At 41.8% G+C, this 24,327-nt stretch overlaps 1 protein-coding gene across 5 annotated transcripts in view; it reads right to left on the bottom strand.

The window, feature by feature from the left end:
* Positions 1-19,868, bottom strand: part of JAKMIP1 (janus kinase and microtubule interacting protein 1) — a 91,104-nt gene extending 71,236 nt beyond the window's left edge. For 3 of the 5 annotated variants that reach the window (XR_013545583.1, XM_078394112.1, XM_078394113.1), the window contains exons 1-2: positions 19,739-19,860; positions 11,342-11,564 (exon numbers count right to left, since the gene is read on the bottom strand). Coding sequence is in view for 3 of the 5 variants with exons in the window: in XM_078394112.1 (XP_078250238.1) it covers positions 11,342-11,470 (129 nt within the window). In the remaining 2 variants the exon portion in view is untranslated. Of the gene's footprint in view, positions 1-11,341; positions 11,565-13,689; positions 13,788-19,738 lie in introns of those variants that run through there. The other 2 variants (XM_020811226.3, XM_073000978.2) reach the window with 2 other exon arrangements.
* Positions 19,869-24,327: the final 4,459 nt, after the last annotated feature.

Below are 24,327 nucleotides of genomic sequence, written 5' to 3'. Positions count from 1 at the left end.
AAATACCAACTACAGTGGGCCCAGGGACGTGATGGCACTGCGGGTTAAACCACAGAAGCCTCTGTGCTGCAAGGTCAGAAGACCAGCAGTCATAAGATCGAATCCATGCGGCAGAGTGAGCTCCTGTCACTTGTCCCAGCTCCTGCCAACGTAGCAGTTTGAAAGCATGCAAATGCGAGTAGATAAACAGGTACCACCTCGGTGGGAAAGTAACTGTGTTCCGTGCCTAGTCGTGCTGGCCATGTGACCATGGAAACCATCTATGGACAAACGCTAGCTCTACGGCTTGGAAATGGGGATGAGCACCACCCCCTAGAGTCAGACACGACTGGACAATTTGTCATGGGGAACCTTTACCTTACAGTAGGCCCATTAAATAAGTGGAACTTACACTGGGGTTGGCTCACCAAGTCATCACTGATTTAATAGGTCTATCTAGCTGTGGTTTGGCACTGGATTCCAGCCAATGCATTCATTTACTGAGCACCTCAGAGTGCCAAAAATTCTCTTACATACTATCCACCCAGACATGGACATATTAATACTGTATATGTGTACCCCGGGTACTTTTTTCAGCTGATCCATTCAGATCAAATGTCCGTCTGGGGCACACTCCTCACTCAGCTTTGTGGAAGTCAATCTCCACCTCAGTACCAAGCCGTGAAAAGCTCTCATCTCTGATTAGCAGCTGAAAATAAGAGTTTCCCCCTGTATTTAAAGGGGAAACAAGGACTGGGAGAAGAACCTGATGTGCTAGAAGAGAACACCATAAACTACATCAAGCCCATGGGATAGAGATTCACCTTGTCTGTACTATACTGCTATTTCACCAGCAATATACCCTATGCCAGTGTAATACGGTCATGAGCTTATGATGTTCAACTCTATACCTCCTTTCCATCATAATATGGAGAAATAACGAAGTTCTAGAACAGCTGTGATGATAGCTCTAGTGTCCAGCTTCTCTTTGACAGCTAATCAGCATGAATAAATGCACAAAGCTATTAGGGTCTGCAGTTCTGAAATGAGAGAGGGGCAAGTGTAAGCTTGGTATGTTGTAATTTGTTGTTTAGTCGTTAAGTCATGTTGGACTCTTCATGACCCCATGGACCAGAGCACGCCAGGCCCTCCTGTCTTCCACTGCCTCCTGGAGTTGGGTCAAATTCATGTTGGTTGCTTTGCTGACACCGTCCATCCATCTCGTCTTCTGATGTCCCCTTCTCCTCTTGCCCTCACACTTTCCCAACATCAGGGTCTTTTCCAGGGAGTCTCCTCTTCTCATGAGATGGCCAAAGTATTGGAGCCTCACCTTCAGGATCTGTCCTTCCAGTGAGCACTCAGGGTTTCCTACAGAACGGATAGGTTTGATCTCCTTGCAGTCCAGGGGACTCTCAAGAGTCTCCTCCAGTACCACAATTCAAAAGCATTAATTCTTTGATGGTCAGCCTTCTTTATGGTCCAGCTCTCTCTTCCATACATCGCTACTGGAAAAACCATAGCTTTGACTATGTGAACCTGTTTTGGCAAAGTGATGTCTCTGCTTTTTAAGATGCTGTCTAGGTTTGTCATCACTTTCCTCCCAAGAAGCAGGTGTCTTTTAATTTCGTGGCTGCTGTCACCATCTGCAGTGATCATGGAGCCCAGGAAAGTAAAACATGTCAATGTCTCCATATCTTCCCCTTTGATTTGCCAGGAGGTGATGGGACCAGTGGCCATGATCTTAGTTTTTTTTTTTTATGTTGAGCTTCAGACCATTTTTTTTGCACTCTCCTCTTTCACCCTCATTACAAGGTTCCTTAATTCCTCCTCACTTTCTGCCATCAGAGTGGTATCATCTGCATATCTGAGGTTATTGATACAGTATTTCTTCCGGCCATCTTAATTCTGACTTGGGATTCATCCACTCCAGCCTTTCGCATGATGTATTCTTCATATAAGTTAAATAAGCAGGGAGACAATATACAGCCTTGTCGTACTCCATTCCTGATTTTGAACCAAACAGTTGTTCCATATCCAGTTCTAACTGTTGCTTCCTGTCCCACATATAGATTTCTCAGGAAATAGATAAGGTGATCTGGCATTCCCATTTCTTTAAGGACTTGCCATAGTTTGTTGTGGTCGACACAGTCAAAGGCTTTTGCATAGTCAATGAAGCAGAAGTAGATGTTTTTCTGGAACTCTCTGGCTTTCTCCATAATCCAGAGCATGTTAACAATTTGGTCTCTAGTTCCTCTGTGTCATGGAATCTGAGGGGTTAATTACAGCTGAGGAGAATGCTGGGCAATCAGATTGCAGACAGCTGAATCACCACCAGATTCTCCTCCCCCAATAGCCAGAGTGAGGGAGAAGCTTCGGCAAGGACTCATGACACAAAGATCCAAGGCTTGTATGAGTACTTCCCACAGGAACATCAGGTCGACAAGCCCTGGATTTTAGCAGGATTAAGTGTTTAGATGACTGCTGTTGCTATAAAATCTGCACCCAGAGGCTTGCAAGCTTGTGGAAGCAACAAGCTCACATCCACGCTCCTGCTTATCCTGGACCCTGTTCTTTGGACCCTTGGCTTTGGACTCTGAGTGCTGACTACGATTTGTGTTTTGGCTTTGGCATTTTGGTATCTGCTTTGCGTCTTCTGGACTTCTGATATTGGACGGGCTTATTGAACTTTTGCCTGTTGAAACCCCCAGGAATGTGACACTGCCCCTTCGAAATCCAACTTGTACTTCTGGGAGTTCTCCGTCCACATACTGCTGAAGCCTGCCTTGAAGGATTTTGAGCATAACCTTGCTAGTGTGTGAAATGAGTCCGTGAAATGAGTGAAATGTTGTAATGTACAAAATGTAATTTGAAAAATGCTGTATCACCTGGCAAATGTAACATGTATGTTAAAATAATTACGTAATTTAGTAACTATTTAAAAATAAAAAGCCCTTTATTGCTCCACATTGAGACCTGTTTGAAACCTCACACTCTGGGAATGGAGGGGGAAGCACCAGCCTGTCCCAGCTGTGTCCATTACTGGCTGCTGCTCCTTGCACCCCATCAACTCATACAGTGGGCACCAGCCACTGCTGCAGAACAGGTGAGTTGCTGGATGAAATAAATGCTCTTCTGGGGCTTTTGGTAGAGAGTTACTTAACTTTTTTAAAAAAACTTTCTTCCTGTAAACATTAAATTTTCAGTTTGGATACCTTGCCATTATCAGGTGCAATGGTCCTTGGATCCCTAACATTGGGAGACTCCATTAAAGTTGTTATCTGTCCTGCTTTCCAGTGAGCAGTTTCATTAGCCTTTTACTTTAGTGCCAGGCTCCACAGTATGGCTGACAAGCTTGCCATTTAAGTATAAGAGGAAGTAGTCCATAGTAAAGCATCAAGGCATTTGACCTGTTTCATTTGGGTACTGCATCTTTCTCCCTCCTTTTATTAAAATGCATTTTATTTCCTGAGGCATGCTGTGAGCAAAATGGGAATTCACAATCATTAGATATTTGATACTCTATCCATATGAAACATCCATGGCTGAAGAATACCAGCTAAACAGTGTTCAGTGCAGTCTATAATTTTATATTTTTACATTTGCTAGTTTGTGATATTATGCTGTATTCATATTACTAATTTAGCTTCTGTCAGAATTCTACATTAAATACTTTATAGTGAACACTTTCCTTGCTGTCTTGTTCTTTTATTAATTACTTTGGAGGAAGGAGAGTTCCTAGGTGGAGGACTAGAAAGATAACTTCAAATGCCAGATTAAGAGACTGAAATATGGACAACTAACCAGACCCAATGCTTTATGCCCAGAGTGCATAGATACCCTATATGTTAGAATATCAAGGGCCTTGCCAGGCTCCCTCTCCTCCTTCAGTGTCTAGCATGGCTGAAAAGGAAAGGAACTTCATTCAAGTTGTCCAATACTTCAATTACAACAATGTTTTGTTATGTCTAAACTGGGCCATTAGGTTTGTCCATAACAGTGAACTTTGTATAACAGTAAGGTACTATCCATAAGAGTGAACAAATTAAATATTGGCATGGACAAAAGCTGTACTGTGGGACCCGCTTCAGGAAATTGGCAATTTCACCAACCCATTTGTTTCCCATAGTTTCTCAGTGTTCATGCCAGGAAAACCCAGAGGGGAACATAATAATACAAGTGGCTGGTCTAATCACCCACAAATTCTGCTGACTAATTAATGCTGGGAAATATTTCATTGTTGGCTATTTGCTCAGCCATCTAGAAATCTCTAGAAAGGAGCATACAAAGATGGATAGTTTCATTAGAAGAAGAAAAAACCAAATACTGGCCAAAGCCAAACAACTCTAAAACCGTATAACTAATAAGCACTACTGGATGATGAACAAGCCACTTTTATGCTCTGCATTACATTTGGTTGCCTTAGCTTTCACAAACTGATGTCCCCATGCAAATAAGCAAACTAGAGATAGATCCTCAATATTGGCTAAGATCCTTCAACATATTCAAGCCTTACTACACCACTGAAACACTGCAATGACCATGTAATGAGGATGATATCAGGCTCTACCTCAGTCAATGTTTATATTGAGATACAGTGGACCCTTGACTTACAGACGGCTTGACTTACAGACTTTTTGAGTTACAGACTTCTCTGGCCGCAAAGTTTAGATTTGACTTGCAGACTGAGATTTGACTTACAGACCAGAAAAAAACCAAAATGGAACAAAAACAGCCTGTTACGGGATTAATCGGTTTTCAATGCACTGTAGCTCAATGGAGACTTGACCTACAGACTTTTTGACCTGCAGCCACCGTTCCAATACAGATTAATTCTGGAAGTCAAGGGTCCACTGTACTGCCTGGAGTGTATTTTCCCTGCCTTCCCTGAACCTTTCTTGACCTAAGAAAAAAAGAAACAAAATATCCCCCTCTAGTGGTTGAAGGAGGAATAGCAGCTTCCCATTAATTTCTATGGACGGAAAAGAGCAGATACGGATCAAATGGTTTTCAATGCATTCCTATGGGAAATGCAGATTTGACCTGAGAACTTTTTGACTTGAGAACTGCCTTCCAATATGGATTAAGTTCTCAAGTCAAGACCCCACTGTAATAACAATCTTGCATGCTTTGTAACACTGTGTATCAGTGGAAGGGAGGCTTTTAGGAGTTAAAGGGATTCTCTTCTTTCCCATTAACCTATTGCAAAAATTATTTTTCCTGTCTTTGGATTGCTCCTCCTCTCTTCCTGTTTGTTTCCTTTGCGTCCTGTTATTGTGTTAGCTTCTCTCTTCTTCTAACCATGTGGCCAGCATGGAGGATCTGTCAACCACATGGTTGAAACTCATTTTCCCCTGTATTTTTCTTTTTATCCTTCTGACTGTAACTATAGATCACAACTGTAAGTAAACAAACATTCTTTTTTAACTTTAAATGCTTCTAGAGCAATTTTTAATATATACTGTAAAGTGCTGGTCACTGTGAGAAGGGTGGTGATGGTGAAGCTAGTCTTTCCACATTTATTACTCTGCTAACTAAAAGGAAATAATCTTAATTCCACAACAGTTTAATCATATGAACACTTTTGAGGCCTCTTATATACAAGCCTATGTTTAGAGGACTCTTGCTGCATGATCAGAAACTGTGGACAGGAATATGACGCAACATGGCATATGGCAGAGTTTCAAAAACCTAACTTTAAGATAAATATAACAATATGAAATAATATAACAATATGAATTAATATTATAATATATCCATCTATAACTGAGTGGTGGTTGGATGGTGCTGTAGGTCCCAGTGAAGAAGCAACGGGCATCTGTAAAAAGCTAACAGCTGTAGCATACGAATGAAGAACTTCTCTCCACCCCAGGGCTACATTCCCTAGATATAAAGTAATGGAGCCATATGTTAGTAATGGGTCAACTAGCCCAAAGCAAAAGTGAACTTAGCCACTCCACTTTCTCATATGTATACACAAAGATGGATTTCCATTTATCCAAGAAATTCATGGAAAGCAATGACAGGGTTTTATCAGGGCCTGACTTTCTTTTAAGCTTAAGGAGACCAAATGACTATTAAACGGTCCTGGTAAGCAGCTAAGACTGCTCCACCCCAACCCAATAGTGTTATTGCCATGTTGTGAGCGCAATCCAGGCACAATCCTATGAAGTCACACCCATTGCTGGAAGCAATACCTTTAGCAGTTTATCTATTTAACACGAAAGTAGTGTGGACTACCTGTAAGACTTATTGTATTCTATGCTTCCACTGAATTCTCTGCCCAAATCTTCTCTTAATTCCTGATTCAGACCAACTTAATTCCTCCCTCCTTGAGTTTGCACTAAGTGAGAGCTCCCACCCCTTCTAATAGGAGTCTTGCCCAGCACAAATATCAAGGGGAGGGCAATCTGGATGGGGTACCTGGTGTAGCAGAATGCTGGGCTTCCACCCCCTGTTGCCTCTGCTGCCTCTTTTGTGGCTCTGATCTTTTGCTGATCAAGAGACCTGTAACCTGTTATGCACATCTGGAAAAAAAACTCCTGTTGGAGCCAATGGGAATTCTCTGCCTCATCCAATCTAACAATTAGAATGCGAAGAATGAAGAAGCTCACTCACCAACCTGCAGTTTGTAAATGACCTTTGCTTAAAGCTCATCATTAAAGTATTTCAGCTGGATACATACGGGCATCCTCTTCAACACCTCATGAAGTTTCTTCACTTGCATTTTAACATTATGCATCAATATTACCCTCCTGCTCCACTTGCTAGAAATGGAAAGAGGCATTGAAAGTCGTATCTTGCTGTGAAGGAGGTCAGAAGGAGAGTGTGCCGTCCCAAGAGAGAGAGAGAGGGAAGAGGGAGTAAGAAAACCCGAAGGTGCCAATGTGAAAACGGACTCAAAGGAGAGCATGATTAAGGAGGGGGAAAGAGCAGAACGAAGTGGGAAATTTGAAGTATGTCTGGTAGACAAGCACGGAAGCAGGAAGGGGGCGGAGCAGGAACTGCCACTTTGGGAAAAGAGAGTATAAGTAGCCAGGAAGAGCGCCAGTTTGAGGTAGAACTGGAGTTGTGGAAGCGCAAGAGAAAGTTGGAGAGGCTGAGAGAGTGTGAGAGGCTGAAGACCCAAGAGTTACTGCGTGATTTCCCTAACCTCAAGTTAGGAGGGCTGTTGCCCGACCCCGTCTCAAAGGAGGTGGGAGAGGTGCGACAAGAGACCTTAGAATGGTCAGTGATAGTCTTCCCCAAGAACAAGGGTAGAGGACGTCAGGTGATCTGCCCAGATTCCCAGTATAACACTCCTCCGCTCGAGGGGGACTGGGCTCGGCATCCATGCTGCGGCACCATTTGCACAGTGAGGAACGCGCCTCTTCGGAAGCCTCCTGATGTGGAGATGTTTGGCCCAGCACCCCTGTGAGTTCGGCTGATGTGGGACGAGAACTTGTATTAGACAGTTATGGCACGTTGCCGGAGTTAAGTTTATTTGACCCGATTATGAGTGGAATGGCCCAAGATGTACTTGTTAAAGTAAAGAAAACATCTCCTGTGATATTTCCCGCGCAAAATGAGGAGTTGCCAACATTCGAAGCTGAACCCAATCATACTTGCCAAATCAACCTGCAGAAATTCCAGTTCTGTTAACAGCTTAGTTCTTGCATAATTCCAAGTCACAGTTTGGAATCATATGAGTGAGTCTCAGATTTCTGGATTGTTTCCCCCAATGGCACACTGTCTAATACCTTTCATGACTTCTTGTCTCTAGGCAAGTCTTAGTTTATACGAAAGCAAATACTACTAACTCTTCTACAGTTGGGCACTACAACTTACCTATGCCAATAAGTTTCTGACACAGCTGCCTGCCATATAGGTATCAAATATGGCATAGTTGCCTTCAGCCTTTTATAAAATAAGCTGCAGCCTGGTACTTCTGCAATATTCTGTAATGAACCAAAGTACAGCTCGGAAATAGTATGCTATATAATAATGATAATAACACTGCTTGTAATATACTGCTTTTGAGGGTAATGAGGGAATAATAGCTTTATTTTTATGAAAAAAGTTAACACTTCACAACAATTATTTCTTGGTGCACTGAGCAATGTTTTCCCCATTATTTCTTAGTATTTGAGGGGATTTTTCTACTTTTACACTTTTTTCTTTTCAAATTAAAAAGTGATGCATTACTAACATGTTAATAACCCCTTATTCATAAAGGAATAATCAATGTAGCATATCTTTTTTAAAGTAATGCTATTACCTTTTGAAAATAATATTCTAAGTGCTTGGTCTATCAGATAAACATGAAGAGAATTTGGAGTAATTACAGTGGTGCCTCGCTAGACAGTTACGCCGCATGACAGTTTTTTCGCTAGACATTGACTTTTTGCGATTGCTATAGCGATTCACAAAACAGTGATTCCTATGGGGGAATTTTGCTAGACAACAATTTTGACAGCTCCCTCTGCACTCGCAAAACGAGTGTTTTCAGGACCTAAGTTTCACAAGACAGCTATTTAAACAGCTGATCGGCGGTTTGCAAAGCGGCTTTCCTATGGCCGATCTTCGCTAGACAACAGCGATTCTTCCCCATTGGAATGCATTAAACAGGTTTCAGTGTATTCCAATAGGGAAATGCTTTTTGCTAGACAATGATTTCACTAAACAGCTATTTCAGTGGAACGGATTATCATCGTCTAGTGAGGCACCACTGTAGTTATAAAGAATGTACTTACCTGTAACTATTCTTTTGAATAATATAATTAATAATTACACTACTTTTCTGTACAACAAGTTACACCTGAGTTATTTGGCTGTAACAAGTAACACACATTTTACTTTCAAATGTTATTTCTAAAGGGCATTTTATGGCATTTTTGTCAGGAAATTTTTCAGTTTTTATCCCATTCTCTTATCAATCTCTTGGCAGCATTCTTTTGTATATTGGTAATATTTCTAAGGTTTGTTGTTGTTATATGCTGTTAGGTCGCCTCCAACTTATGGCAACTCTATGAATGAGTAATCTTCAAAATGTTCTGTTGTCAACTGCCCTGCTCAGCTTTTGTAAACTCAAGCCTGTGGCTTCCTTTACAGAGTCAATCTATCTTACAATTGGTCTTCCTCTTTTCCTGCTGCTTTCAACCTTTCCCAGCATTATTGTTTTTTCCAGAGCCATCAAACTGAGCAAACAACACCAAACTGAAGAGACAAAAGAGCCCCCCACAAAGCATTTCTGCCATACATCAAAGGGGTCACGGAGAAATTGTTGAAAAAAAACACAGCCTACAAACAGTATTCAGGCCCACCAGAAAAATACAACAAATGTAACGGTCAGCAAAGGACAAAAGGGATCCCCTCACCACTGCAGGAGTATACCGGATATCTTGCAGCTGTAGCCAGGTATATATTGGGACCACAAAATGAACCATCTAGACCAGAATCAAAGAACATGAAAGACACTACAGACTAAAACAATCGAAAAAATTGGCAGTAGCTGAACATACCCTGAAACAAGCTGGACATGAAATCCTATTTCAAGACACAGAAGTACTGGAAGACACCAGCAATTATTATGTTTGACTACACAGGGAAGCCACTGAAATCCACAAACACGAGCACAGCTTCAACAAAAAAGAAGAAAGTCTAAAACAAAGCCTAGCTCCCAGCACTGAAAAATACAGCCTGCAAAAAGGTCAATGAACTCTAACCAGCCACAAGGACCGGTGATCACTGCACACAAAAGATTAGCCAATTGCACCAATCACAGTGACAGATCATCTCCCCACCTCTTATCACAGCAAAATATCCATAACAAAAAACACTCTGATCACAGGAAACACCCAATCTCCTGAAAAGAACAAAAAACCTGATCTGACAGCTACAAATATTCAACAATCCCACACACTACACCAGAACACAGACAGAGTTCGAGCTCCTGATCACTGAAGATGCCGGCCACAGAGACTGGTGAAACATTAGGAAGAAAAACCTTCAGAACACAGCCAAACAGCCCCCCAAAAAACCACAATAAGCATCAGATTCTGACCATGAAAGCCTTCAAGAACTCGTTCCTCCTAGATACTTGCATAAAAGCTTTAAATTTCATCTCCTTCAGCATCTGTACCTCGAACATAACTTGAATATAGCCCCTAACTTGCCTATGTTATATCTCTCCTCAATATTAGAACCACTGCATTTCATCTGAGCTTGTCTTTTGCATGGTAGATCACTTTGCAGTTGTCTGTCTAAGAATATCGCATTCTGGTCCACTTTAGTTCACTGACACCAAGGACTGCAATGTTTATACGTTCCGTTGTTTGCTTTATGGTTCCCAGTTTACCTTGATTTATACTTCTCACGTTCCATGTTTCAATTGTGTGTTGTGCAGCACTGGATTTTATTTCACTTCTGTGCACATCAGCCACTAGACCACCTTTCAGATTTAATCTAGTTGCATCATTAACAACAGAGCTATTAGTATCCTTTGCTCTTTCCCAGTAGCTGACCCAGTGCTTTGTGACTTGGGAATCTCACCTGCCAGTGCCATCTTATTTCATTTTGGACTGTCCCATCATACGATTTTCATGATATCAGTAGTGGTTTATGATTACCACCTTCTGCACATTACTAACAGTTAGCTTGAGTGTTACTGCCTTTGCCTTCTCTGCTAGTGTCACCATCAGATATTGCTGCCACCTAGTAGCTGCCACCCCATCATCATTGGAACTATCCATTCTCTTCTGCTGAATCAGCTGCTACTTCTGAAGAGGGCAGATTCATCTTCGTCTGATGCCTCAGCTGTGACTATTCCTATCCCTGCTAGGAGTCCATGCTCATAATGGAGACTAACCTCTTGACAGCATTGCTCTTGGCTTCTCTGACTCACTCAAATCCCTCACCATGTTAAAAGATGCATCGAATAAAGTGATGAATTATTTCCATAACTGGAATTAGAGAAGTAATGAGCATTGTAGTGCAATGAGTTCCTTTCAAAATCTAACACTCCAGGCTCTAAAAGGAATTGCTCTTCAACTCACCAGCCATTTCAACTGAAAATTTAAACTATCCTACTACTTTGTCTTAATTTATCCAGGAATCGACACCACACCACACCACCATATGAAGAATTTGCTTTGTATAATACCGAAGTGTGTAATTGGGTGCAAAAGTACAATTTACTGATCTGATAAATACTTCATTTCTTTAAGTCCCACTGAGGACCCCCTAGTTGAGATGCTGATTTTGCAACTACAAGCAGTCCACTTCTTATTCACTCCTCATTCAGTATATGACCTGACTCTGAACCTCAGTTTGGTGCCACAAAACGGACCATTGTTCAGTTGTGCCTAATCTACATAGCGTTGCATACCTTGCCCTTCTCCTGCTGATATTCCACCTGGATGTTGGTCAATTTAATCCGCAGTTCTTCATGAGTAGCTTGGACAGCTTCAACTTCCATATCACTTTTTTCTCCCTTTGTATGGCTCTTCTTCAACATAGCTCAAATGTACATTATATCAATTGCCAAGCAGTTTGGCACACTGAACATTAAGATAGCCCTCAGTGCTGTCACGATCAATATATTTCATGCTCTAGAAGAAACAAAAATCAGAAATTGCTGTTAACTATTTGGCTAAAGAATAGATCAAATATATATTCTGCTTCAGAATATCCTATGGCAGAGCAGAACTAGAATCCATTCCCATCCATGCTCAGAGCTTTAGAGTGCACCATAAATGAGATTAATTTTAAGGAAAAGTTAGAAGGTTTCAATTTACTCCATGGTCATAAATGACTGTTTAGTTTGGGTGAGTTATCTCCATTGTGTATGTGTGTGTGTGTGTGTGCGCGCGTGCGTGCGCATGCGTGCGTGTGCACGGACATGCACACATAATGGAGATAACTCACCCAAATTGAACAGACATTTATGACCATGGCGTAAATTGAAATTGAGCATGGATGGGAATGGATTCTAGTTCTGCTTTGCCATAGGATATTCTGAAGCAGTCAAAGGTTTCTGTAACTGTTATGGAAGCAGACAATTTGAAGCACTGCTCGGAACTTCACCAAATAAGTGAAATATTGCCTTTCTTGAAAAATCTGGAATTTTCACCATTATTTGAAATACATATCATTGTTGAAAAATTGGGGTATATTGGTAAATATGTCAAGTTTATGCACTTCATGGTTAAAATCTTGTTGTGCAGTTTATGCAAATAGCATACAGTAACTCTGAAATGTGAACTGTGATACGAAAACTCTGTAGCCATTATCTGTATGCAACAGATAATGTCTAGAGATATATTAGCTTATGGCAATTTCCTTCTGTTGCATAACTGCAACAGGACTTCAGCAATTCATTTCCTTCCAGTTTTACCAGCTCAATTTGAAATTTGACACAATTATAGATCTCATTAAGTAGAGCCTGAGCCCTAGTATGAGAACTGAACTGAACTCAGTTCTTTCACATAAAGTCTACTCCTATGACTTCAAACTCTTTTGTTTGGTATCCTAATTTAGATAGAACAGGGTTTGTTTTTTTGTTGCAATTGTTAAATACTGTAATGGGAAACCAAAAAGACTTGCTGATCTCCTGCACATCAACCAGAGATCTACTGGTAGGTCCTGACCTATCTTCAGCCCACTCTTAGACTACAGTAGTTTGATATTATTTACACTGACAGACAATAGTTTTCTATATTTTCACGCAACCTTTATTTCCTTAGTCCTCCATAGAAATGCTAGAACTTGATCTTGGAACTTGTTGCATGGAATATGTTAATCAGGCTATCTATACAGGTTTGTTCACATAGTCACAACTGTTGTATTTTTTATGACTACTGTATTGTTTCGACAGTTTTCTGTATCAGTCCCTCTAATTTCAATCTGCACTGGCTGTGTACATTCCCCCCCCCCAGGTTTGGCTTAGACAAAAGCTTTCCTCCAATGCATAAGTGCTAATCTGTCTGTCTATGCTGATATGTCCTTGTCACCCACAAGTGACCTTTCAGTAACTCTTCACTAGGCACAGTCAAAAATTATAAAAACATTGACTGGTATTATATAATAGATACAAGTTTTAACCAAAAACCTAAGTATCTGCTAAATATCAACACAATGTGAATGCTGTTCCTAATATTGCCATTTTCTGTAGATCTGATGGTGTGATTTCTGAGAATCTGCAACTGCTTATAGTACTGTGTGAAATTTCTTGATATTGTTCCCAAAGCCCCAATGACTACGGGGACCACTGAAGTGTGTTTCTTCCAGAGGCGAAATGTTTCAATTGCCAGGTCTCTGTACTCTGTTTTCCCAATTCTGTATTTTCAACTCTGGCATCCCCTGGAATTGCAATGTCAATGATCCAGACATTTCTTCATTCTATTACTACTATGTCTGATGTGTTATGTTCAACTTGTCTATCAGTTTGGATCTGGAAATCCCACAAGATCTTGACTTCCTCATTTTCTGACACCTTCTCTACCTGGTGTTCCCACGGGTTTTTGGAGGCTGGCAAGTTATATTTTTTGCACAATAACCAGTGCACTAACTTTGCCCCTCCATGACCACAGGCCTTGTGAGGTGGAGGGGCTTGCGTGCTTCAGTGAGGTTGAGAGCTATGCTGAAGGGTCTCCCAAGTCAGACAGGTGAGAAGCCAGACCAATGGTGTCCACCAACCATCAATTACGATGAAAGGAAATAAACAGAAACCCATACCAGATCGGTCATCGTCCAGATCAAAAAGGACCATGTCAGATGCTATAGCCCCTGGGCATCTGGTGACAAATGGGTTACAGGGCTCAGGAGAACCTGTTGTGGAGCCAGGACAGGCTGCTGCAAAGCTACTAGAACAACATAAACACAAAACTTGGACACTCGCCAAAAACTGAGACATATTATTATTATTATTATTATTATTATTATTATTATTATTATTATTATTATTATTATTATTATTATTATTATTATTGTTATTGTTGTTGTTGTTGTTGTTGTTGTTGTTGTTATTATTGTTGTTATTATTATTATTATTATTATTATTATTATTATCTCTATATATGTTATATTATGAAATCATTATATATTATGAAGTAAATGTTCAAATAGAAACATTTTGGCTGTTTTGCATTAGTTACCTTTAGCAGATCACTTAATGAAATTCTAATAGGATCATATTCAGATTACAATTACAGCACATAATTTGGAGTAAGTGCCATTATTTTATATTATATGTTAACTAAGAAGTATGCTAGAAACACATTGTAGTTCTTTTAAAAAAAACAGGGCGGAGGTTCCAGAAAAAGCAAACATAATATACTGGACTTCAACTTAGAAAAGGTCTCAAGATGAACAAACTGTCCTTACTTACCAAGAAGCTTAGCATATGCTTAACATCTAAAAATAGAGGGGATATCTGGACTGCAAACTACAGATGACAAATCCACTACCTGTAGAGCACATACCACTTCTTACTCTGTCCCAGCTGATCAACGTCACCATTTCTTTCTTTGAGGTCACTGAGTGAGCTCTCTTAGGTGTACTTCACACTCCATAATATTAATGTGTACATTCAGAGCATACAAAGGAGCATATGGGTACACACACCAAAGAGCCAGTGACTCATTGCCATGGATTGTCATGCAATGCATGGAAACATCTATAGATTGAGTCTTCAAGAATTATAAGCAGAACAATATTTACTCATAAAAGGCTCTCTGATGAAAGAACTTTTCCCACAAAGAACCAGACTTTGCTACCTTCTTCAATAACATATTTATAAATGTAATCAGTGGTTCTCAGGTATATCTGGTATCTCATGCCCATCAATCACTATGTCAAAGAATCTGAGTCCACCCATTGTAGACACTGAAAGCCCACTTTTTTCAAGGACATTTAAAAGTTTACAGGCATCGTGTTTATTATTTATGGTAAGGAACAGAGGATTTGGGGGGGCGCAAGTACCTAAAGTTACAACTAGCAAGCCAAAAGGTACAGATAACTAAGATAAGGAGGAGATGACACATGTAGGGACTGAGGGAAGAGTGAATTTTTAGCAATTGTTCTAAAACCGCTGTGTATCAACCTAGATTACTTCTCTATCACGTCAGTAGTATTTGTACCACTGGTCTTTGGAACCTATAGGAAGGAAACAGCGTTTTAGGTTTTTTTAAAAAACAGGTTATTGTCCAGTTCTAGTAATAATGAGCCCAGCAGGCAGTACAGTACTCTAGTCTTGAAGGGTGTAGATGCAAAACTGACACAAATAAGGAGCATGTCTCCACTCAGAGGTTAATAATGTGTCAAAAGATAAGAAAGGGGTGATTAGTCAGATAAGCCCTTCTGTACTCGAGACAAATTCAACTGAAGCCATACCTCGTATCAATAAAACCGGGCCCCTCTATAGTTACAAAATCTTATCACTTCTCTCAGGCCTTTCTCAAGTATTGCTCCCTTCCTGGAGAAGGAAGGTTCTTCTCACTGTTCATAATCTGGCTCAGGATAATTATTAAACCCACAGGCCAACATAGCTAAACTCAGATAATTCAGTAAAAGAGTATGGCACAGTGGTTAAACTGCAGTACTGCTGTCAAGCCTCTGCTCATGACCTGAATTCAATCCCAAACGGTTCAAGTGGCCGGCTCATGGTTGACACAGTCTTCCATCTTTCTGAGGACAGTAAAATGAGTTTCCAGTCTGCTGGGGGGTAAAGTATTCCTTGTATAATTATGTTGTAAACTGCCTAGAGAATGTTCTAGCACTATGCGGCAGTACATATATAAAACAACAACAACAACAATAATAATAGCATGCATACATCTCAGTGATTCTCCACAACATTTGTATTTGTTGTTCTGAATAATTTCCAGTTCTTTGTGATTAATGAAAATAGAGATTTGTTTTTGCCATATTTCCAGCATACATCCACAGGGATGGAAATTTAGCAAAGTATGTATGAATTAGGATGGATAAATAGCTTCAGGACCTTTTTATATCTGTCACGTAAAACATTATGGCTACTAACCTAAATTGAAACAGAGAATAAATGAGACAATCTTCTTTTGAATATTCACTAAATCTAAACAATTCCCTTTTTAGTCCAAAAAGTGTATGAGACAGAAAACCCAAACCAATTAAGTATGAAAAAAAAATCTTACAGTATCCAATTAAAGAAGGAAAGAATTCTGGGTCAAACAGCCGTAGAATAACATTATTAGATAAAACAAAAACAAAACAACTGAAAAGCCAGGTAATCTTATTTGAACTTCTTGTTTCATTAAAATTACACTAGTCCAGGAACCAGAGCTCTCACTCTAGAAATAATAATGGTGCAATGCTTTTGGAACAAAAATTTTAAAAAGCATTTTCCTCTTTGTATTGTCTAATTCATACTGTAAACAGTTTCTATCAACTGAATTGAGCCCTTGCAGGTGGGCAATGCGGGTGGGTGAGGTGGCAGTCTGGTGTGGGGAGTGTTAGGGTTTGTGGGGGTGATGGGGGCAGGTGAAGTGGCAGGCTGGCAGGAGTGTTCTGATTTGTGGGAGAGTGATGAGGTGGTTGGGCAAGGTGGTAGGCTAGTAGGGGAGTGTTCTGGCTTACAGGGGAGTGATCGGATGTGTGGATGAGGTAGAAGGCTGGCAGGGGGCAGGGGGCTGGGGCAAGCTTTTCTGGCAGGTTCTTCTGTTCCTATGGGGGCATTCACATATGTGGAATCAATTCCGATGAATTAATTGCACATCTACTTCACAATATACACCTGGTAGAGAAGCAGGAAAAACTCACTTCCCTGTTACACTATTCCACACATGCATATACCTTGCCTGTACACCTAAATTTGAGTCAGCTTTTTTTCTATTTAGCAGAACCTGATACAAGAGCAGGTTTTTTTTATTGTCAGTGGGATCTGTCAGTGGGATAAATAAATAAATAAATAAATAAATAAATAAATAAATAAATAAATAAATAAATAAATAAATAAATAAATAAATAAAAGATCTGGCACTAACTCCACAAATCCCTCTTTAAGAGGTAAGGAACTCAGCACTTTGTTGGCAAAAACTATGGAAAACCGTACAATGGTTAGTTGTACCTTTCTTTTGCAGATGCAACTTGTCCAGGTTTGATAGTATTTGTTCCCTACATTCTCCCAGTGTGTTCCAATGACATACATCATAGGATCTGTAGGAAACATCTGAAGGACTTCCTGGATGATAATTTCCTACCTCTTGCTCATGGCTCTTTTAGAAAGACTACTCACCTTCTCTAAGCACAACTGTAGTGAGAATTGGCCCCACCATTCTAGAAAGAGTGCAAGAAGAACTCACCCTCTTTCTCCCGCCCCCAGCAGTGCAACACAGAAGGGATGGCTGAGAGAGCAGTGACCTCATCCTCCCACCCCCTCTGCAATCTCCCTCCAAGTGACAGGATGGCTGGGCCTGGGCCCAACTAGTCTAATCTGCCACACCACCTAGGGAGAGGGCAATGGGCAGGCAGGGGGCACGAAGCAGGTCACTGTCTCCTTTTGGTCACAGTAAGCCTAATTCTTCCTGCTGTATCATTCAGGGAGAAAGAGGATGAGCTAGCAAGTACAGATTTTTAAAAGGAGAGAGGAGGTGAAAAATCAGAGATAGAGCAATCACTACTTGCCCAGAGAGAGAGAGAGAGAGAGAGAGAGAGAGAGAGAGAGAGAGAGAGAGAGAGAGAGAGAGAAGGGAGTGGCTGTTGTTACAAAGCAGCAACTGCTACCTGGGTCTGCCCACCCTCCATATGCAACTGGAGGGAAGATATGGCTCAGGCCCCTTACCCCCAAGCTACTCATGGAGAGGACAGATGTTGTACCTGCTCTATCCACAACTAAACTTGTGTGCTGCACTGTTCAGAGAGAAGAAGTGAATGAGAGGGCAGAGGCAGATCTTCATGTTGTTTTTCTGGGCCATACTACTACCCCATAAAAGATCGGCAAGAGAGAGAGACGGGAGGTCGTTAGCAGCCACTGCCTTCTGCCTGTGGGTTCACCCTCTCAGAGCAGCAGGTGCAGCCTTTGGCATCTTGCTCTCTCCGCCCCCCCCCCGCTCACTCTGAAAATATACAGTCCAGATCAACAGGAGTAGCCAAAGGGCAGATTCAGCATGCAAGCAGGTGCTCGAGAAAGGAACAGCTGCTACCTTCTTGTCTCTCCCTGCTTCTCCCAGAACAGTCAGGAGTTAGACAAGGTGGCATGTGAGAGGGCAAGAAAGCTCCAGAGGGCTTCCTGGCTTGCGGGACAAGGGAAGGTCCCTCCATGCTGCTCTTTTCAGCCGCTGCTGAAGGGTGGAGGAAAGGAAGAGAGCCCACTGTTTACCATTTACTTGCCACCAACAATCTGTTTTCTGATGGTTGTTGTGGGTTTTTCGGGCTCTTTGGCCGTGTTCTGAAGTTTGTTCTTCCTAACGTTTTGCCAGTCTCTGTGGCCGGCAGCTTCAGAGGAACAGGAATCAGAACTCTACCTGTGCTCTGGCAGACAGAGTTCTCACTCCTGTCCTCTGAAGAGGCCGGCCACAGAGACTGGCAAAACAGTAGGAAGAACAACCTTCAGAACACGGCCAAAGAGCCCGAAAAACCCACAACAACCATCAGATCCCAGCTATAAAACCCTTCAAGAATACAAACCTGTTTTTTGTTTCAAAACAAAAGTTACAGTGTTAAGCACTCTTTTTCCAGTCTATATTTTAACAGTCATGGGTAGTTAGGCACTGAAGTGCAAAGGTGCTGCTGTCTCGAGGAGAAAATGAAAATTTCACCCAACCTGTAGTTTAGCCCTCAAGAATGATCTTTGGACTCTAGAACAGCAGAGATTTTGAATCTGAGCATAAGATTCCCACCTTATTTAAGAAAATGAAAACGTCTTTCCATAAACACAGAATGTTCAAAGGCAGCATTTAAAGGTGCAGAGGGTCAGCCTACGGAGCACCAGCTATTGTCCTACCAAGCGGATGGCCATTGAAAGGGCTTCCTTAAAAGAATTACAAAGCAAGGCATCAGTAGACACAATACAGTTGTGAAAAAACTAAACCTATACTGTACCCCTATTCACAATTTCCCAACAAGTCCAACCAAACACATTGGGACCTTTTACCACTAAATAAATATGTTTAAGGCACAAGAATGCCTTTACAGCTTAACCTTGCACATGTTAACTAGGATGAATAGAGACGGGCACCCTTGTTCGGTTTCATTACAATTATAGTCTCGGGACATCACCCCTTCTTTTGTTCCTGTAGAAGCCTGCCGGCTCCCCTTATGAAAGAGGGCTAAGAGCAGCAACCAATAAAGAGCGTGTTTCAAAATGGGGAGCGCAGGATCCACACCTTCTTTTCAGGGAGCTCCTTCCATGGCCTATCTGGTGGCCTCTTCAGTGAGGGCGGCGGAGGGGGGGGGAGGCATAGGCATGGTTTTGGAAAGGAGGGCAGCAGTGACACTCTCTGGGCAGGGATGACACCGGGTGGGGTCTCAAAAGAAGGCTCGAAAACTGCAAGGACCGCCGTCCGGCAGCGCATTCTTTCCTCTTGTTCTGCCAGGTGGGGGGGGGGGATGCACGTCCAGGAAGAGCCTCCGCCTGCTTGGCAAGTATCCACAGCGGCAAGGGATCCAGAGCATCTCAGAGCATGACTCGTCTTGCTTCCCGCAAGGGGCTTTTCACTCCTTCCTCCCAAGTACCTACCGATCCCGCCCGAGCCCCGAACCCGCCCTCTTGTCTCCCGGCAGCCTGGAGAGCCCGGCATACACTTGCCTTCAGAGGGAAAGAGAAGGGAAGGATGTCCAGTTAGCCGGAGAGCCAGCAGAGGTCTCTTTCTCTCGGGTCGTGAAAGCAGCCCGCCTCTGAGCTTCTTGAGAAGCGCCGCTTAGCCGGCCGATTGGCACCGGGCCCGGCCAGCCCTACAGGCAGCGCGCCGCCTCCTTTCTTCGGCCTCGGGCGAGACTGGAGGTGGAGGTTTTGGCGCCGCCGCAAAGGGATCTCGGAGCGCCCCCTGGAGCTTCCAGGGCGTCAGAGGTGCTCTGTACGTGCATGGGGTCTCTGGAGGCTGCCCATCAAGAGAAGCTTTCCCACATCCCTTTATTTTATTTTATTTTATTTTATTTTATTTTATTTATTAGATTTTTACCCCGCCCCTTTAGACAATGTCTACTCGGGGCGGCTTACATAGATAAAAGCACATCAATATAACAAAAATAAAATCACAAAAAATACAATTATAACAATTAATTCCAAGCGACACATTTTAAGTCATGCCATCTTGATAAAGAAAGAAAAAAGAAAAAAATATAGAAATAGAAATCACTTACTTGACTGGAGGGAAAGCCTGCTGGAATAGCCAAGTTTTTAACTGGCTTTTGAAGACTCCCAGCGAGGGTGCCAGCTGAATTTCGGTAGAGAGAGTGTTCCACAGCCGAGGGGCCACCGCCGAGAAGGCCCGGTTTCTTGTTTTTTCCTTCCAGGCCTCCCTCACTCCCCATTTTTCATGTGGTTTTATATATTTCTCACATCTCTGGATGGAAGAATTGATTTTTAAAACCCTTCCAAAAATACAAATACTTCGACAAATCATACATACTTTAAATTCCTGTAGTTAAGATGTTGCCCTAAATGTGTTGAGATCTGGTTTTAAAGTATTAGAAATAAATATTTGACAAATAATGTTTGTTATTGCATCCAATTTTATTATATATAAAACAGAACTACTGTGTTTCTTTTTTATTCATTTTTGATTGGGTAAGGGAAGATCATAGGGAAGGGGATTTGGATCAGAGTATTGCAGTAAATAAAAAAATACAGAATGTGATAGAGAACAATATATATTACTGCATTTGTTGATATGTTTCTTATTAAGCTTACGTCACACTTATCATTTTTTCTAAGTCTTTAAATTCTAAAATTGTGTCTTATATTTTCTTTCTCATAATTTTAGCCCATTCATGTTCTCATCTCTCATCCAATTATACAAAAGTTCCCACTTTTTTCTAGACTCAGCAATGTCTTTGTCTTTTAATACTTCAGTTAAAATAGCCATCTCTGCTGCTTCAATAATTTTTTCTATTAACTCCTGGGTTGTTGGAGTCTCCTCTTTTTTCCAGTATTTGGCATATAAAATTCTTGCTGCTGTAGTTACATATATGATCTTTTTTTTCCTATCGAGCCTGGTATTATATTCAGTTATCCTGTAGATCTTTGTAGACTTCGCATTATTGGTAAATTGTTGTGCTAGCATGGAGAAGAGAGCATTATGGGAGATGGCCACCTGTTTTCCATTACAAAGGTCCTCCTTGCTTCTGCTGAATCTGCCACTTCAGTCCCTTTTCCCCACTCACAGATAAGGAGGAGGAATGGAATAATAAAGGACCTGTCCACACTGTAAAATTTAGTGCAATCTGGCTGGTGCTTAAAAGGTCCTTATCTCCAGTGCAATCTGTTTTAACTCTAGATGCCCATCTGCAAAGGTGTAACAAAGAGCGATTTTGCATCTCAATGAATCATCCCAAAGGACTGCATGCCTTATCTCTGTGCCAGAAAGATAGGGACCAGCTCTTAAAGGAGAAGGATAGATTTTCGTAAACAGAAACACAAGCAGACACCTGTGTCTCTGTGTGTGTGACTATGCCAGTGTAGACAGGTTCTAAGCTGCAAAGCAATGCTTCTTCACCCCTTTTTCATTTATCTTTAACTATGGGTGGAACTACACTGGAAAGCCAAATCAGAGTGATTTGATTTTCTGCTTGTATTATGTTTGAAGTTGCCATCAACACTCCTCTGATCTTGCCTTTGACAATCTGATGGGGAAGTGGCAGGGGTGTAAATACAGGAAATAATAATAATGATGATCCAACTATAATGTGATAAGGTGATCTAGCACTAATCTCATATATCTAAGAAATATTATTTAAAAAAATTAAAGGATTATTGGGGGAGAGGAAATAATGCTGAATTCTGACCATCACACTCCTACTGCCTATATCACCAAAACACCATCTACAAACACAGACACACCCTGACTTTACAAGAACATATCACAAGTAACCACATTGGAGAAGAGCTTGTCCAAATTGTTCCAGCTTGAAACAGTAGAATCCCCTCAGGAAAAGAAAAAAAATATCTGCTTTGGGAGCAGAAAGGTTTGGATCAATTTGAATCAGTCTTTGCAGCATGTGGTCAGTAAAAATTAAGTCAAATTCAACCATTTTATAAGCAGAACAAATCACACAATATTTTATCATGTAGTTGCAGCCTATGTGGGAAATCAGCCGTATAAGTCACTTTGTATAAACTCTTCCAAACAGCAAAACACTGGGACAAGAAAAGGATAAACTGCAGTTTGGGGTGGCTGCCTCCCAAGGCTTGCAGCAAATGGGTGGTCACCACTAATAGTCCTCTCCCTTCTCCTCAGTTAGTTAAGTACCTGATCTCTAATCCCTGTGCCATTCGTGTTAATGGGACAAAGCTGAAAGTACGTTTCTGTCTATAGTTTCTGATTTACTTACTATAAGGAAGGCCTGCCACCTAAAATGCATTTTTAGTGTAGCACAGAACTGTATAGTAAAATCTGTGAGCCAGGAAAGGCCATATTTCTGTAAGGAGCTTGTGGAAGTGGAAGCCACTGTGTTTTGGAGCACACCTGGTGACGCAGTGTGTTGGTTGCACAGGCACTATACTAGTTCACTTTCATCACACAATATGCAGCATGATTGTTTCACCAAACACAGGGCACAAACTATAGTAGGTGTCTTTCAGCTGCCACCAGTTGATTACATCAACATTATGTACCATTCATAATAGAGGTCCAGGCCAGGTGTCATTTTAAATAGAACCAAATAGAAATTGTTTATTAATACAGTGGTGCCTTGCTTGACAATGTTAATTCATTCCAGCGAAATCGCTGTAGAGTGAAAACATCATCAAACAAAACAAAAAAAATCCCATTGAAACACATTGAAAACCCATTCAATGAGTTCCAATGGGCTGGAAAACTGACCATCCAGTGAAGATCCTCCATACGGTAGCCATTTTTGGTGCCTGTAAAGCGAGGAATCCCTCCTAGAAAACAGGGAAAGCCTGGCGGAAGAGCCAAGTCTTCAATGCTCATTTAAACCCATCCAGTGAGGGTGCCAGGCGGATCTCCATGGCAGATTGTTCCACAAGTGGGGGGCAACCACCGAGAAGGCCCAGTTTCTTGTTCTTTCCCTCTGGGTCTCCTTCGGGGTCAAGGCCCTCAACCTCCCTGCCTGTGAAGAATGGGTATTACCAACAGATCTGGCTGGAAGTAGCTGTTCATTAGGTACTGAGGTCCAAAACCGGTAACGCCATGGCTGGCACACAGAGCCCTTTCTGCAGGCATGCAAGCCATAAGTCACTGGATCACTACTCTCCCCCCCCCCCCCGAAGACAAACTTCAGGAGGTGGCTGCAGCTGTGGTGCTAGCACTTCTACAGCCAGCGGGCCAGGGTCCAGAGCAGCTGGCGCTGGCGGCAGATCCGGAGTGGGGTCTCAAGTTACCTCCATGCCTGTGATTCTGCTGCCACTTCTGGTTCCACTTCTGGTTCTGCTGCCACAGCCCGCCGCATGCTGGTTTTTTCTTTTTCCTGTTTGGGCACTCAGGCCCAAAAAGGTTTGCCAACATTGTCCTAAACCGTTTAGGGTTTTGAATGTTATCATCATAAGCTTGAAATCGATGCGGAAACCAATCAGTAGCCAATGAAGGGTGGCCAGAATGGGGGAGATGTGCTGAAATTTCTTCACCTCAGTTATTAATCTGGCCACTGAATTCTGGACCAATTCTAGTCTCCACATCAACCTCAAGGATAGCCCCACATAGAAAGCACTGCAGTAGTCTATTCTTGAGATTACAAATGCATGAATAAAAGTCATGAGTGCCCCCACTTCTAGATAGCACTGCAGCTCCAATGGAAATGGGCTGCCTGGACCACAGATGCCACCTGGGTTTCCATGGTGAGCTCTGGGTCCAGACAGATGCCCAAACTGCAAACCTCATTCTTTGTGGGAAGAGTCACTCCCCCAAAGGGAGCTTTTTTGACGTTAAGTGTAAGATTATTTTCTTTACACCACAGTATCAACCCTTGTACAGTGGTGCCCCGCATAGCGACGATAATCCGTGCAGCCAAAATCATCGCTATACAGATTTGTTGCTATGCAAAATAAACAAGCCCATAGGAATGCATTAAATCCTGTTTAATGCGTTCCTAAGGGCAAAAAACTCACCTTTATGCGAAAATCCTCCACATGGCCACCATTTTCGCTGCCAAGTAAGTGAGGAATCTGGGCGAAAACACAGCGGGCAGCCACCTTTTTACCTGGTGGCCATTTTGGAA

Source organism: Pogona vitticeps, chromosome 5, assembly GCF_051106095.1.
Source record: "Pogona vitticeps strain Pit_001003342236 chromosome 5, PviZW2.1, whole genome shotgun sequence".
Classification (NCBI taxonomy): Eukaryota; Metazoa; Chordata; class Lepidosauria; order Squamata; family Agamidae; genus Pogona; species Pogona vitticeps.
Note: the sequence above shows the minus strand (reverse complement) of the source record. Positions and strands in the feature narration are given on the sequence as shown.